We start from the raw sequence: 17,199 nt of genomic DNA on the forward strand, positions 1-17,199 counted from the left end.
CAGAGTGATGGGCGCATCAGGGTAAGAAGAGAGGCGGATGAAGTGATGCACCCATCATGCCTAGTGCCTAGTGCCTGTGGGGGCGGTGTTATAATCTGGGGTTGCTGCAGTTGGTCAGGTCTAGGTTCAACAACATTATGTGCCCAAAGAATGAGGTCAGCTGACTACCTGAATATACTGAATGACCATATTATTCCACCAATGGATTTTTTCTTTCCTGATGGCACGGGCATATTCCAAGATGACAATGCCAGGATTCATCAGGCTCAAATTGTAAAAGAGAGTGCTTCAGGGAGCATGAGACATCATTTTCACACATGGATTTGCCACCACAGAGTCCAGACCTGAACCCCATTGAGAATCTTTAGGATGTGCTGGAGAAGACTTTGCTCAGTGGTCCAAATCTCCCATCATCAATACAAGATCTTGAGGAAAACTTTATGCAACTCTGGACAGAAATAAATGTTGTGACATTGTAGAAGCTTGTGGAAAGAATGCTACAGCCAATGTGTGCCGTATTCAAAGCTAAAGGCAGTCTAACAAAATTATAGAGTGTGTGACTTTTTTTTGGGCCAGACAGTGTATTTTTCCTACATTTTAGGGTGGTGACCCTTTAATAATTCACAAAATTATGTGCATTTGCTACAAAAGAAACACTGAAATTCTGTGGAATGAGACAATCCAACATGACGATAAATTGTTGGGTCAAGAAGTTAGCACAGTCACATGTAATGGACAAAATCAGACTCAGGATGTGAAGGGATGCAGTTATTCAATGTTTAATAACTCTACTGCAAAAATACTTCTACCAAAGTTTTTTTTAAGCAGCATTAGATCTGCTGGCCTGGTCAGAAGATAATTTCCTAAAATAATTGTAGTGTTAATTTTAAATGAGACAGATAGTATTCATTGTAATGCTCTGTCTACCATTGTAACGTGGCGCGATTGAGAGATGGATACACTGGGAAGAGCAAGATTTATTAAGGACAAATCCACAGTCAGAGTCATTAGAACAGTCCAGGGTCAGTGAAGCATCACAAAGAATACCAGAATACATAATAAACAAAGAAACAAAAGCACACAAGGACAAACAGCAGCCAGAATTAACAAACTGCTAGATTTAACACATAGAGGCTAGAATTACACAGTGATTAGGAATAAAACAAACAAGGCATGGATTAACACAATGACCAGTAAACTCACAGGCAACAAGGCAGGGTTTACATACACAGGGTAATGATATCTTAACAACACACAGGTGATCTAATGAAAACAGTGAAATCCAAAACATATTGTCTCATGATATGCTGAAAACATGAAACTCTGATCTGGAGTGCGGAACTGGATCTGTAATGGAACACAACCAGACTCCACACACACACACACACACACACACACACACACACACACGAAACAAACACAGGGCAAACAAACAGTCAATCAAATTTTTCATTACAGTGGAGACAGTTTGCAATATATGTATATTTTCCTTAGTTTTGCATCATATTTAGTAGTATATTATTTAATTGTATTTCATATTTTTAAAAAGCATGATACTATGCATGAGCATGATTTATGCTCACAAATTCTCATTTTCAATTGATGTTTTGGTTTGCCCACATAGCATAAACCATAGGGATAGACTAATGAGTATATCACAAAGGTTTTGGTTATTCTCAGGTTATAAACAGGTTATTCTCCCCCAATCTCTGAACTTTCAATGTGTATGTGTTTATATGTGCGTCTTGTGTCAGCATACAGTTACAAGCTACACAATTAAAACATCTTAAAGTTACCATCTGAGACCTTCAGAGGAAGAAACATATGCTGTTAAGGTAATTGTCCCAAAATTAAATGATCCTTTTAATTTGGGCGTAATTGGATAGGGGGTGGCATCTTCCAAACTATGGCCTCTCCGTGTGTTACTTCTTAAAATGTGCCATTGTCAGTGAATGGTACTTTTCAAAATACAGTAGAGGTGGTTGTATGTGGATACAACTGTACGGGGGACTGGGCTACTGGTGCGTGGAGAATGATTGAGGAGTGCAGCCCAGTTTAGGTCTCGAACTCTGCATAAGCTCTCATTCAGTAGAGTATCCCTATATCCCCTGGATCGAAATTGCTGGCATAAATCCTCAGTCTGTTTAACAACTCATCATCGTCACAAATATGTCTCATTTGTAAAAAAAAAGATGGCTGTCATCCTTTACCACTGAAAATATGTCCAACTTGCAAATATGTCTCACTGATGAACTCTGAAAAATTTCAATTCGCTCATCATATTATGGGACAGTGTCAAATCAGAGAATCACCGAAGTAGGATATTCTCTCAGAAAAGTCACAGAACATCTAGTGCCTTAAAACCATCAAATGAGCTGAGCCTGGTTCTGTCATGAAGACAGTAAGGTTTAGCCTGGTCCTGTTGTAAAGCCAGTAAAGCTTCTACAGGTCTGGTGAACCAAAAAAATAAACATCCTCTTGGTATTACATAATGACAATATAGAAGTAAAAAAGAAATATTAACAGCTCTTGGATCAGGATACTTACACAGGCTAAACTGTAAAATAAACACAACTAGAAAGGAAAGGTTGAACAAAATTTATGTTGGCTTGACAAAGCATGTAAAATGAATAAAAGGCTCTTTGGCTGTGTTGATGTTGATAGCCCAATAAATCCTGATGATGTTAAACACTGTTTAAACATAAAATCAAACCCTGAAATACTGTTAAATTATGTGAGTTATTTTTTGTTAAAGCTGAGTGGTCATTTAGCTGTTTGGGTTAAGGGGTTATTTAGCTATTGGGATGGTTGTGGTTGAAGGGGTTGAAGGGCTATTTAGCTGTGGGGGTCGTTGTTGAGGGGTATTTTGCTGTTGGAGTAATTTGTGTTGGGAACTAATTGGCTGTGGGATAGTTGAGGTTAAGAGGTTGTTTAGTGTGTATTAATGTTGACAACTTGATTAATACTGTTAGAGCGTGAATAGTCAAATAGTCACCTTCTGTCAAAGTAATTTATTGCTCGTTTTAGATTGATTGATTGGCAGTTGTCACGTTCTGACAAAAATGATGCAAAGCCCCACCATACCCCTGCCCTACCATGCCAGGATACACCTCACATCAAAATTGATGTCCGTACACACCTAAAATACGATTAGCTGATATGTAAAGAATCAAGAAAATGGGATGGGATGATTCAGATTGTTATTGGTTGTTGAAGGATAAACATAATGCAGGGTACATTTTTGAAGCAGAAAAATACAAAGAAATGCTTTTCATGAGCTCACAACCAGGTGAGACTCATTAGACAAGAACTACAAAACAAGTGGTGTTTGATCAGTATGACTGGAAAGAGTTCAGAAGATGGTGCATGGAGTTTGAGTACATTACCGAGAGAGAGCTAAACTGTTCTGGGGGTGTTAGTGAACATGAATGGAAAAGTCAGTGACCTCCATAGGGCACATACAATGTCAGAGTGAAGATAATATCATCATTGACACCTGCTCCGGGCCTTCACCAGAGAAAAAAAGAATGCTGAGGAAGGAGTTGATCATGCTGTTCTGCAAAAATGTTTAAAATAGAGTCAGAACAAGATGTGTCACCAATAAGAACAAAACCATATCTAATTTGGAAAAGCTGATGTGTGTGATACGAGTCTAGCAGTCAGTGCAGTTCTCTAGTATCTGAAGCCAATAATACATTATCTTTTACATGCATATATAAATCATGTTCTTCCTCAAATGTTTGAAAAGCTGATGAATGTAAAAATGCATATGTTATGCATATTCACCTATGTATTCGATGTTTGTGTTTTGAAACTAAGTAATGATGGAAAGGTTGATGTATATAAACCCTTTGATGCATGCTTTAATTTTCAGCTGAATATAATGTTAACATAACCTCTTTTGCTGAAAAGATGTTAATAAAACCAAAGTCCATTCTTGCACTTTCTTCATTGTTTTTCATTTAGTTCACCTTGACTGAACATCTGAAAAAGATATACTATATTCCCACAAACCTGGGGTCCTATTGAGGGGTCGAGAGTCTGCAAAAGTCCATAGTGGATGAAATCGGTTTAAGGGTTGATTATAAAGGAAATCAAAAACTGGTTAGCAGCTCAGGATGTGTACAGCCTACATAAACCAATCTCTGTGAAATTTAAAAGAAACAGAATCGTTGTAAATGTGATGGGCCAAGCGAAGTCAGACATTAGCGGATATGACGTTGGGGTATTATTGTAATCAAAATCGGTGGTGAATGAACAAGCCAAGGTCAGAATCAGAAAAACAAAGCCAGGGATAATCACAATCATGAAGAGAAACAGTCCGAGTAAAAAATAAAAAATTAAAAAATTAAAAAATTTAAAAAAAAACAGGGGCAGGCAAAAATCAGAAGACAGAAACACAAAAACAGATCTGATACACAGTAGACAAAATAGGAGAATACCACTCAGTATGCACAAAAAGCACTGGAGGCAATACTTCACAACATTATGTAGTACTGGGCAGGCTTATATACAATGGAAACAGGGAAACAGATGATGTCAATACTCCAGTGATGAGGCTCTGTCAGAGTGTCTGTGATTGAATGAGTAGGTAGCCGGGTGACAAACAGCATGTTGGGTATTGTAGTGTGCTTGGGGTTTGGGTGGCATGACAGTAAAAAAAAAAAAGAAAATAGATGAACAATGTGAAGCCGATTTGGTGGACATGACCAACTTATCAAAGCATAATGATAACATGAAATTTATGCTAACATGTATAGATATACTTTCCAAGTAAGCTTGGGTACATGTAATGAAAAACAAGATCAGTGTGGAGGCTACCGAAGCCTTTGTTTCGATTCTAAAAGAAGGAAGTGTTCCTAAAAATCTTCAGACTGATGAAGGGAACGAATTTTTACGTTTTCAAAACATTAACGAAAAGCAATAACATCTGTTGTGGAATTTTGAACAAACAGCAAGTCAGACGTGATTAAGAGAGTAATTTAATAAGAAAAAGAATAAAATAAATGTTTGGCTCGCCTCAGGTAGGGAGCCCCGAATATACAAAACCGTGGCTAGTTATACTACTCCTGTGCTGTCTTTTACCAATCATCTTTTCTTAAGCAGCTCTTCTTTCCTTTGTTGCTGTGGCTATAAGACAATCAGCTCTCGGCTTGGTTTTTTCCACAAACCAACCCAAACTGACTCCAAACAGTGTGGGTTGTGTGTCAAGTTGACCTTGATGTTAACAGTTCCTGATACATGTTCAACTTAATCAGCAACAGGCGGATACAAATGGGCAAAAAGCTACCGGAACGGGACAAAAAGCAGTTCAACAGGATGTTCAACAGGATGTTGAAAACCAGAATGTGGAGACACTACACAGCCATCAATACAAGAAAATACATCAATTTGGTGCAGGACATGGTTCTTGCCTACAACTGCAGTTATCACAGCAGCCTCAAAATGAAACCCATTGAAGTGAACGAGGGAAATTCCTTCATGGTGTTTAAAACCTTGTATGGGTTGTTTCAACTGAAAGGTATCATTTTAGAGTCAGTGATACAGTTAGCACTGCACGATTAAAAAACAGTTTGAGAAAGGATATGAGCAGAACTTTACGGATGAATATTTTGCCATTTCTGAATGTCTAAGGAGAGACCCTCCCATATACAAATTATGGGATTATGATGGGAAAAATATAGAAAGGGCCTTTTATGAACAGTAGCTGCAGAAGATTATAGTGGGAAAAGACAAAGTCTTTAAAATAGAAAAGAGTCTATCTAAAAAAAAGGAACTGAAAAAAAGATGTGCTGGCTCAAGTGGGTTGGGTGGCCCGATAAGTTTAACTCCTGGGTTCTGGCTGAGGACATCCTTGACATTGTGAAAGGTTAAAAGAGGTCACTAAAATCAAAATGAAATTATATTCTGTTCACCATGGAAGAGAGCCGATTCAATGTGACTTTACCAAGCAACGGATTCTAAGTTACTTTAACGAGAAATGCCTCATTTACACTGGTAATAAGATTTCGTGATACACTACAAAATTTGTGAAGCCTATAGAGTTGGTGGAAAATTGGGAGGTAGCTCTCACAGAGGTTCAAAATCCTCATACTTGGTACTCACTGAAGGAGCTGGACATGGAAAGTGTCATGTTAAACACACCACAGAAAGAGAAAGTAGTGTGATATTTACTTGTCTTCTGAACCAAGGGTATTATAATAGTATAGAACATCTGGTTAAGGAAATGAATAAGTAGATAAAATGTTTAGCTCTTGATCTAAAAATAGAATACCATGCCGTGAAATACAAAATTCATTTGATGACTAACAAATGATGGTGAGTAACATCATAACACATAAGATGCATGCGCAACACGGGCCAGGTCTTGCCATGATTGCCTATATTAATACCAGGCGTCCTCCTGGAAGGCATGCTGTATCCATAAATAAAAAATGCAAGAGCACCAAGAGTAAGGTCAGAGTGAAAAAGACGAAGAAGCAACAAGTATTCTTCCCCCTCTTCCTGTAACAAATGAAGAAAGTTGAACATATTCTAACACTATGGCCTTTCTGCATAGTCTGTCATCCGAATGCACCAAATTGTAACTAGGAATTTTCACACTACCTTACACCCAAACAAGTATTGAAAATTACACATACATTGAAATCCCACCACTTTCAGCCATTACCGACAATTCTTTGATTGAATTTTACGTGGCAGGCAATGGAGATGATTATCTGGACTTGAATAACACCGTTCTACATCTAAGATGTAAAATCACAAACCTCAATGGAACAACCTTGCTGAAAATGCTAAGGTCAGGGTGGTAAACTACCCTATAGCATGTCTGTTTTCACTAGTGGATGTTATGTTAGGTGACCATCTTATCAGCAAGGGAAGTAAACATGTGGCCGATGGTGCACTGATAGAGTGTGGTAGGGGCCCCAAAATGGATTTATCCCAGGGCCCCAGAATGCATTAATACAGCCCTGATTATCATTGAGAAACTGTAAACCAGTGTTTTTCAAACCTGTTACAGAAGACCCACAGTACTGCACATGCCAGGTGTCTCTCTCATCTGACATGGTCAGTTCAGCTCACCAAGCAATCTGCCAGCAAGATGATGAATTAAATTAGATGTGTTGGATTATGGAGATTTGATCAATGTGCAGTACCGTTGATCCTCAGGAACAGAACTGAGAAACACTGTTGTAATACACAATGATATCAGAATAATGATATATCTTTGTCAACACCTCGGAATTAAATTAAATCTATTAAAACAATTGATCCCTTATGTAATTAATTTGCATGCTCATCTAAAGATGAATAAATAAATATGAATATAATTATCTGTAACATGGCTAGCAACCATGGTAAAATATAGGAGTTACCATTAAACAGATTAATTGTTACAGAAGGCTATATAAAGTTAATATTGACATTTTATTCCAAGTAAATGTGGCCAGGTGCAACTTGGGTAAGTAAGGCTGACTCCAGACTCCAGACAAGCAGGACTGGATCCCATTAACTTAGGGGTGGTAGACCTGTGCTCTTTACCACTATGTGGCATGTGTAGTACTGGGAATGACACCACTAAGAACCAAAATACAAAAGAAGGGGGGAAAAAAAGACAGTAAAATGGTGTGCTCAAACAAAGAACTATAATGAAGAGCAAACAGCTTTATTTGGAGCTTTTTTTCTTTCACTCTCTAAAATACCATACCAGTAATGCCTCTAAAACGGTTGGGCTACTGTTCATGTGGGTTTAAGTACAGATTCCAGCAGGTGTGCACCATCAGTACTGATTAGCGGACAAACATGATTAGCACTGATTAGTCCCGAGGACCCAGGGAAGTGGAGTTCCCAGGGCTGAGAGTTCTTGCTCTCCTAGTAATCAGCCTAGGCCCTGCTGATTGCTGATAGCATAAGCTCAACCCCTACCCCTTAATCCTGGTTGATGGAAGCATAAAGAACAAAAGAAATCCAGAACAAAACTCACAAAATACAGGGACACAAACATGAACAATACCCAACAGTATGGACAGGGAAATATGTGGAGTAAATATACTTTTCTTTCTGAGATGCAGTGGGTGGTCAGTCTGGGGAGTAATATTTACCCTTTATTTAATTCATCTCCATCTCCAGTGATAGGAGGTATTGTTTTAGGTTTGAGCTCCAGGTAGCCGATTGCTTGTCTGAGAGCATGAATGAAGGCCTTTTGCTTATGCATAGTTGTCTAAGCATAAATTCCATTTAATAGTATTTTATTTTTCACACCAGAAGTGCTGTACTCTGCAGATTTTGGGGATTACATCACTTTCCCATGGCAGCCTGCTGAGAATGTCATTCAGGAACACATCCCGTCACACTGTCAGTCTCATGACTCCACCTCTGACCTCCCTATTTTGTTCTCACCAGCCTGTTAATCACTTCTTCACGTGTCACACCTGCAGCTCATTTTAGGATAAATTTAAAAGGACTTCTGCGGCTCTCTCTAAGCACTGGATCTCTGCAGGTTTCCTTGATTTTGCTCTGTTCTCATGTCTGTTTGGTTTATATCCCTGGTATGTCTTCTGTCACTATTTGGTTAAGTATCAACTACATTTTGCCCTAGCCTGCAACGTGATTCACTGCAGTTCGTCCTTGGACTGTTGTAGCATCGACCTGTGTATTAAACTCCCTGCATTTGCATCCTGCCTCCATGGGTTTGCTGACACAGCTAACACGTCGATAAAGCAGTGCTTTGGTTTGCATTTATCACCAGTACATTAATAGATACGTCTCAAAACTAATGAGAAATAAACATAACGGCACATACATTTACATGAATGGTGTTACAATAATGACACAATCTCACAAAGGCGAGGGGGAACTGGAGTCAATAACCTAGGTTTTACAAGATGATGTGAGAGTGAAGCAGGAAATAGGAGGAAATCACTGTGTCTTGCTTTCTAGTAGTCCAAAATCACATCAATAGGACAATAAGACAAATGTCTACAAGCTGCATGCAACATGACATATTGCCAAGAAAAATTAGAAGAATGTACTAGAATGTAACTTTTTGGTATGTGAATTCTTTGCAGAACACCTAAATCAAACCATGAAGAGTTTTATTTTTCATGTACTTTTCAATAAATAATTTTTTAATGTTGATTTTTTTTAATGTATATTTTTGTAATACAGGATGTTTTGTCCTACATTGAATGAAGCATTTCTAATGATAATATGATTAGAATTAAACAAAGAATTGTTAAATGCTAGATCAGAACCGTTTGTGTTTTTGATTCATGTCTCCTACTACTCCTGTAAATTACTCTGGCCCAACTAAGTAAAATGCGTAAAAAATAGGGACACAATGTAACAAGAAATCAGTGAGTAATATGTATGGAGAGGCAGAACAAACATGGCCCACATGCCACCATTGGAACAGTGGTTAGGTAATAGAATAAATATATACTACATTTATGGACCCATATTGGATGTTTTTGGAAAAGGTCAGTTTCTTTCAACTTCAGAATCTAGCAAAATAATCAATGTTCAATTCAAAAGCATTTTCTGTGCTGTACTTGCACATACATTTTAGAAGATGAGCCCCAAATTGCATATACAGAACACTGATCTTGTAAACATAACATGTCAACATCTGTAATAATTATACTTGCATGATTGCTCAAACATTTGAAATGAACTGTATTACAAACTAATCCTCGGCAGGTTTATGTGTTGTTTTTAACATAAATTATGACCAAATTGTTTGTAGAAAGATTATTCACACAATAATTGGTTAATTTGATGTTAAATGCTTTAGAATTTTGACTTGCTTGTTTTTTTTTATTTGTTTTGGTTTTCTTTTTTGAAGATTTGCTTTCAGATTTATTTATTTTTTTCAATCACAAATATTTTCAAGACTTGTGCCATATCTGTACATGTTGGTGATTAGGGGTTCCAAAGTCTATAAGTGAACATTCACAACCTGAACACACATGAAACATCTCTCATTTCACAATATGCCCTACAAGCCCTACGTTCTGCTTAATACTGGTTGGTCCATGTGCTGGAAAGGGCAGGACAAACCTGAGAAACATTAACCTGTTTGGATGTTTACTTAGCCTTAGTCTAATAGCAATATTTTAAACTGACTAACAATGGAGTCAAGCCTAGTTATTCTATATCTTTTCTTCTTTGTGAGGGTCTATACTACAGTTCATGATGGTAAGGCTTTTTCATTTGTTACATTTAATATTTTTGTACCTTTTTAATATTAATATAGCCATTTCTAAAAACAAGACTTTCGGCTGTGTACATGATACAAATGATCACTAATGACTGCAATCGATTACTGCGACAGTCGGCCTGGCCAGCAGACCATCATCTCAGCAGACAGCCTGCCCCATGATTCTTCCTGTAGTAGAAAATGCAGATGTCTCAGACACGTCACTCAAAAACAATTACAGTGAGGGAGATGAGTTGTTGTACATTTGCCAGGAAGGATATGTATCTCTAAGAAGAATAATTTATGTTTGTGATGGGCACCACTGGGTCACCACTCCAAATAGCAAATGTTCACGTAAGTATGACATTTTCTCACATACAAAGAAATTTTTGCTGTCTTACATGGTAGGTTAAGAGGCAATGTGGATATTAATATTAGTGCCAATATAGAGTAGTTCAGAAAGAAGCATAATTGCATTTCATTAATACTTTAGCAACCCAACATTTAAAAAAATCTAAACAAAAAAAACCATACTTTTACTTTAGTTTTTCATCTATGATACTTCTATTTCTATTGAAGTAAATTGTTTAAAACTGTATTGCTTGCTGCTACTCTAATAATCCCCTGCCACATGGTCAGATATATTATTGTTGGTTTTTAATGAATAGACTCTTGTAATGCTATTTTTGATCTTGAACTTATCACCAGGCAAACGCTGCGAGCTACCTGCAGACATTCCAAATGGCCATTATATAATAGTGCATGGCACTGACTTTGTTTATGGAGCCACTATCAAATACATATGTAAAGAAGGGTGAGTGTGATCATTTGCTTTCAATAAATCTAAATACAGTTCAACCCTGAAGTTTTACCTGGAGCTTCTTTTAGCTACCAGATGGTGAGTCGGGTAAACACCAGAACATGTTTAGCTGGGGGATGGGATGATCGCTTGCCTATATGTCAAGGTAAGACAAAAATCATGAGCAAACTGAAAGGAGTTATTTGTTGTTTAGCTTGATTAAATTTCAATCAGTGTGCAATTTCATAACCCCTTTTATATGGCTTTTATTTTTTATGTTGGTTTCTATACAATTTTGTTTTAGTTTAACTTTCATATGTTAATTAACTTTATCTTTTCTGTTTAAAACAAATTATCTTTTCTACTTTATTTATAAAACATTTATAAAACACAGAATTACCCTCTGCATGAAATGTGCTAAATACATAAACATTTGCCTTTTTAAATATGCAATCATTATAGAAAGCTGCAATGTGCAAATAAGCTCTCAGTCACATCATAACATTACTTTTTGTGTGGTCTGAGAATCCAGACTAATTTATGGGTGTTTTATGGGTGTTTTTATGAATCACAATGTTCATATGATCCAACAAACATGATTTGTTGGATCAATGATTTTACCAATGATTTTGGTAAAAATAACACAGTTCAATCTTTAATCACATCACAGCAAGAGCTCTTCACTGTTTTTAATATATCACAATGATTATTGCAATATGCATTACCGCATTATAAATTCTTTCTCGGTTTCTTGCGGCCCTAGTTTAAATATTATCTGTGACTTTAGCTGTAACACCTAATTGCTAGAGCTAGCAGTTATGAAATACACAGAAGAAATAACTGATTTATTGATACATGAATAAAGAACACAGATTTTGCCCAAAATACTATATTATTGTTTTTGTGATTTCTGTTGCACATCTAATTCATAGTTTAAAAATGTATTGAACACACATATAATTAGAAGCAAATCCTGGAATCCTTCATCGGCCAGAAATTGTAACTGAACTCCTTTTCCTTCTTAGAGATATCATGTTCTCCACCTCAACTTGGGGGCAAGATCACTGTGGATGGACTTACTGATTATGAGAAGCCACTAAGAGAGGGACATAGGTTACAGTTTGTATGTGACAGTCCTGGGCTTAAATTGGTAGGACCAAGAGAAGTCACATGCCAAGAAAATGGGGAGTGGAGCAGCTCATTTCCTCGATGTGAAGGTAAAGGTTTTTGAATAAACAGCAGTAAACTACAGAGCCCTGCTGGTTACATCCCTTTTTAATAAAATTAAGGCATGACATATAAGACATATATATGACATAGCATAATTCTAAGCAAGAGACATTTAATTTGCATACTGAAAGCATATGGCCTCACACGCAGACATTATGCACAAAATGTTTCGGACAGAGGTTCTTCATCAACTGTGCAAGCAAAGGGCTTCACTACAATTTTGAGTTCCATCAACTTAATTCTCTTGTTCCCATGCCTTAATGATCTTGTTTCCATGCCTTAATTCTCATTCCCACACCTTACCAACTCATCTCCACACATTAAGATCTCATTCCCACACCTTAATAATTCGTGGCCATGCCTTAATATTTAGAAGGGATGTCACTTGCAGGGCTTCATAAGTAAGAGCAACATGATGATACAGTTTTTTTTATGCGTGTGAAAACCAGTTTGGTGCAACTAGGTACTCTTTTATCTGAATTGAAATTTAGGTTAAATTGCATGTGACATATTGGAAATGCTGTGTGAAGTTGTGTTTTTAATTTGCATTTTATTTTTATTAGAAGAATAAATCATAATCAATGAAGATATTCTCAAAGAATAAAATCTTTAGTAGTGAATTTCTTATACCGTCCTATCTCCTTTTGCAAAGACAGCAGCACTAAGTTTTTTCCTCTAATATTTAATTAGTGAAATAACAAACAGAAAGGCAAATTTCACGAGTCCGTGAGACAGTGTGTGAAATGTGTGATTAGACACATTCCACTGGTTTGCAGTGGCGTTTAGATGAGGGGACTGGAGAAGCTATTGCAGCAACTTGGTTCTGGTATTCAGTGAATGATTTGTGATTGAATCAGGACAGTGATGTGTCTACTACCTCATACTCCTAATACAAGTGGGAAAAGGAAAGAAAACTGTGAACACGTTCTTCTGTTTTTCAGATTTCCCCTATATTTTGATGTAAAGAAAAGCCAGTGATCTAAAAGAACTCGTTCTTCTTTGCCAGCTCACTAGCACTTGTAAAATTAGAATATGGTACAAATGCTCTTCAGCTGTGCCGCTCCTTTCACATTAGTGCAAGTATATTATTTCTGGCCATGAAAATAGCAACTGGGCAAAAACTGAGAAAAAAATGCCTTATTCCTGCATGAAAATACAGCCCAAAGAGTCTGTCATCACTTTCTATCAGATCTAGATCATTTGTTCATTACATCTCTTTGACCATTTAGGTGTACAATTGGCAAATTTACATCAGAAAAATCACCATTCACACATTACATTCAAGAAAGCAATTCCAGTATGGAAAATTGCAAATAAGATATACACCTGCATTTAGCATTCAGGTCTAGTTTTGTGAAGATCATCCTGTGAATTCTTAAGTTTTTGCCATTTTGTAAAAGTAACCTACATGTTGTCACCCCCTGTAGATGAAGGTGTCTGCTTAAAAAGCTTCAAAGCATTCCAAGCTCCTTTTATGACCACCACACCCACTACAAGAGCTCCTTTTGTAAAGTTTGTGAGCTTGAGGGCAAAACACACGTTGCGAAGTACAATAATCTCATATGACGGAGTACAGAAAGTCAGAGTCCAACATGAAGCCATGCCTGAATGACAATAGGGATAGAATAAGGAGTGAGTTAAAAAAAAAAAAAAAAAACCACAGTGGAGAATAACAGTTTGCAGGGTAACAATAACTAAACAAGGAAACCAAACCAGAAAACAAGGTTTTATATACGCGTCTAAAAGGAAGTAAAACAAAGAAAGAAGACTAATAGCTAACAGTAGTAACAATGGGAGCATTTGCTTGAACACCAAACCCAAATAGACATAGAACGCAAAACTACAAACCAAGGGCAGTGGTAGCTCAGTGGTCACGGTCCATAACTTGTAATTGGATGCTTGCTGGTTCAAGCCCCTCCACTGCCAAGCTGCCACTGTTGGGCCCATGAGTAAGGCCCTTTCCCCTCAATCATAATTGAAAGTTGATAAAACCATCAGCTAAATGCTGTAAATGTAAGCTAAGATGAACAAAGGGAATCCACAATCACATGAGAAAACCAAAACACAATAAGAACAACCAAGGAAATACTGAGAACCTAAGAGAATGACCAGCAAAGACATGAGACACACAATGGGTTTAAAGAGGAAGGCTAATAGGACACAAGTAGAAACAGCTGGAAATAATTAAGGGTGGAGAACAAACCCAATGAGCTCATCTTTGTAGAGGTTGGCTGTTCAGCTTGTTTTAAGTACATTTTTTCAAAAGTATACAACTTTTTGCAACTATTTGCAAGATGCAAATAGAAGGTTTGTGTGTCTTAATGAGAGAAATATAAAGACAAGACAAGACAATACAAATGATACAAACGCATTATAACGACTGTAGAGCCCTCTACAGAGCAGCTGGGATACTTATACCTTCCTATACTTGTTGTCATTTAGAAGTCACATGTCAGCTTGGAGAGATCAATGACAGCCTGTCAGTGGTTGGACTTCCAGAACAAAATGCACCTGCAAAGTTTGGGCACAAGTTACAGTTCTACTGTACTGATCCAAAACTGTCTCTGAGAGGAAGCAAGGAAGTCACATGCTCAGCAGGAGGAAGCTGGAGCAGCCCTTTCCCAATATGTGAAGGTAAGGGAGTTAACTATATAGTATATTACTATATATTATTAATATTATATATTAACACAAATAAAACTGAATATAATAATTGAAGGTGGCATAGTATTGTTTGTGCAATGGAACAAGAAAGCCCTCCATGAAAATGTTTTTCTCACTTTTTCCACAGTGGTTACTTGCAAGATAGGACAACTCAATAATGTTAAAATTGTCGGTGGATCTCCAGGCATAGTTCCACCATTTACACCTGAACATACCTTACATTTTCATTGTACACATTTTCCGATGACTATGGTAGGACTGTCCTCGATTACATGTCAGTCAGATGGAACCTGGAGCAATCCTTTCCCTACATGTTTAGGTGAAAACACATACCATTATTGCACTTAACCAAACACAATCTGAGATATGGGAAAATATGAATCCTGATTCTACTGTACATAATTTACTGTGCGCATGTTCCCAGGCAATGGTGGCTGTGGTCCACCCCCTCATATTGAGTTTGCAGAAACAACTACTTTTCAGAAAACATACTACAGACCAGATGAAACAGTCCAATACATATGCCACAACTACTACAAACAGGATGGTAATCCCTACATGACCTGCACACAAGGGAAATGGAAAAGAGGATATCTACGGTGTTTAAGTATGTAAGGCACACGTAACGATCAGTTAGACTTTCACATGTCTGTGCATGGGCAGTATACAGGAAGGCCATCAATTATTAGCTCATAACCAGAACTCCAGAGAACATTGCTATATCACCAAAGACTTTCAATATGAGCAGCTGTCAAAGTATTAAAGCCGAAACAGTTGCATCATCTCAGTGGCTCAGTATTCACAAATAGTAATCATCTTGTTATGCAAGCAATTAACATCACCGACGTTAAACATGAGCTGAATTAATAGTTAACAACCCCACAACTTACCATTTAGCCTGAAATAACCAAAGTCAGTGTACCAGCTGTGCAAACTCAAAAATAGCAACAATAGCCCATTAATATAGCCTTGCTAGGAGGGTAGGATAGGTAGGAAGGGGAAGAAAGGTCTGGCATTTTTTCTGGCATATTCTCACACAGCTGCTCTAGCCACAGGGTGCAGAGGGACACTTTGTGCTTGTTAAATAGGTTACAGATCTCCAGTGTAATGCAACTTCAATATTAAGTTTACAGCTTATTCCGTTTGTTTGCATACAAGCTGTAGATGTGCAGTTTTTATTAGTTATAAATGTGAAATACAATATAAATGTGTGCCACAATAGCAAAATTTTCAGGGAATTGCAGTATTTCATGACATTTCATTGTTAACCCATAAGTATTGCATGTTGATCTCAATTTCAGAGCCCTGTACTTTGACCATAAAAGACATGGACAAAAATAAGATTCAACAATATTATGGACCAAAACAACTAATGTACTCATGGCATATGCAGTATATCACCTTTAAATGTCAACCTGGAACAAAACCAACAAGGGAAAGCATCGGATTTCGTCAGAAGTGCACTGATGGAGTTATGCCATTGCCGATTTGTCAGTAATGCTTTGTAGGCAGTTAGAGTTACAGTAGTGAAGTGCATTTGCACAAAATAAAGAAGCTATTTTAAACATGATCAATATTGCCTAAGAAGCTCAATGTTTGTGCACCACCTGACACAATGTATTCTGTCATTCCTGCAAGAGATTATAAAAGGCTAATAATTGTCTGGTAATTCCGCTGGCATATCAAGATCATAATAAAGAACTGCACGCATCCAAATCTTATATTTGTCAATAAATAAGTTTGGGATATGTAACTGTTTTTGTTTGGTTTCTAACATCATGAAAAATTAAATGTTTATAAATGCAAAGAAAATCTCACTCAGATGCATCACTTGTTAAATTTATATTGTTATTTATGGATAGTTATCTAGCCTTATAACTAGCCATAAATAACAGTAGGCAGCATTAAGCAATAAGTAACCTCCACAAAAACTATATAAACCATGAGCCTTAAATATGTGGATAAGGTAATGGTGTCAATACAGCATTTTTTTTTTCCACTAAGTTCAAAACAGTAGCTGTCCATTTCCCTTCAACCAGACGCTTAAATGTTGCTCCATTTCTTACAATAATTTTGTGAATTTACCGTATTCCCACTACCTCAGTATAAATAGACCACTTCACCCAACAACTGACGATGTTAACTGTAACAAATAAAAACAATTCAGTTGTGTCACGGTACGGACCCTCCTCCCAGACGTGTGTGTGTTCGCTCGTATGGCCACGCCCTCCCCTGCACCTCGTTTTGTGCCGTTGTCGTGAACGTATAGTCTCGTGTTTAGTAGTAGGTGTTGTCGGTGATTAACCTC

At 37.2% G+C, this 17,199-nt stretch overlaps 1 protein-coding gene across 1 annotated transcript; it reads left to right on the plus strand.

Moving 5' to 3' along the window:
- Window positions 1–10,015: 10,015 nt before the first annotated feature.
- LOC118240817 (complement factor H) lies at window positions 10,016–16,668 on the plus strand. The gene is made up of 9 exons (XM_081708456.1): window positions 10,016–10,197; window positions 10,334–10,552; window positions 10,907–11,012; window positions 11,087–11,163; window positions 12,023–12,214; window positions 14,670–14,861; window positions 15,019–15,210; window positions 15,316–15,498; window positions 16,193–16,668. Exons 1-9 carry the CDS (start codon window positions 10,131–10,133, stop codon window positions 16,387–16,389), a joined length of 1,425 nt encoding a protein of 474 aa, XP_081564582.1. The 5' UTR covers window positions 10,016–10,130; the 3' UTR covers window positions 16,390–16,668.
- The last annotated feature ends 531 nt before the right edge of the window (window positions 16,669–17,199 follow it).

Source organism: Electrophorus electricus, chromosome 26 (assembly GCF_041902795.1).
Source record: "Electrophorus electricus isolate QZ-2024a chromosome 26, ASM4190279v1, whole genome shotgun sequence".
NCBI classification, from domain to species: domain Eukaryota; kingdom Metazoa; phylum Chordata; class Actinopteri; order Gymnotiformes; family Gymnotidae; genus Electrophorus; species Electrophorus electricus.

What these genes read in the sequence shown, in the direction of transcription:
- LOC118240817 (XM_081708456.1), top strand. Translation starts at nt 10,131, where the DNA reads ATGGAGTCAAGCCTAGTTATTCTATATCTTTTCTTCTTTGTGAGGGTC. An exon ending in CTCATTTCCTCGATGTGAAG is followed by an intron (nt 12,215 to 14,669) that starts GTAAAGGTTTTT and finishes GTTGTCATTTAG; the next exon opens with AAGTCACATGTCAGCTTGGA. An exon ending in AGGATATCTACGGTGTTTAA is followed by an intron (nt 15,499 to 16,192) that starts GTATGTAAGGCA and finishes TCTCAATTTCAG; the next exon opens with AGCCCTGTACTTTGACCATA.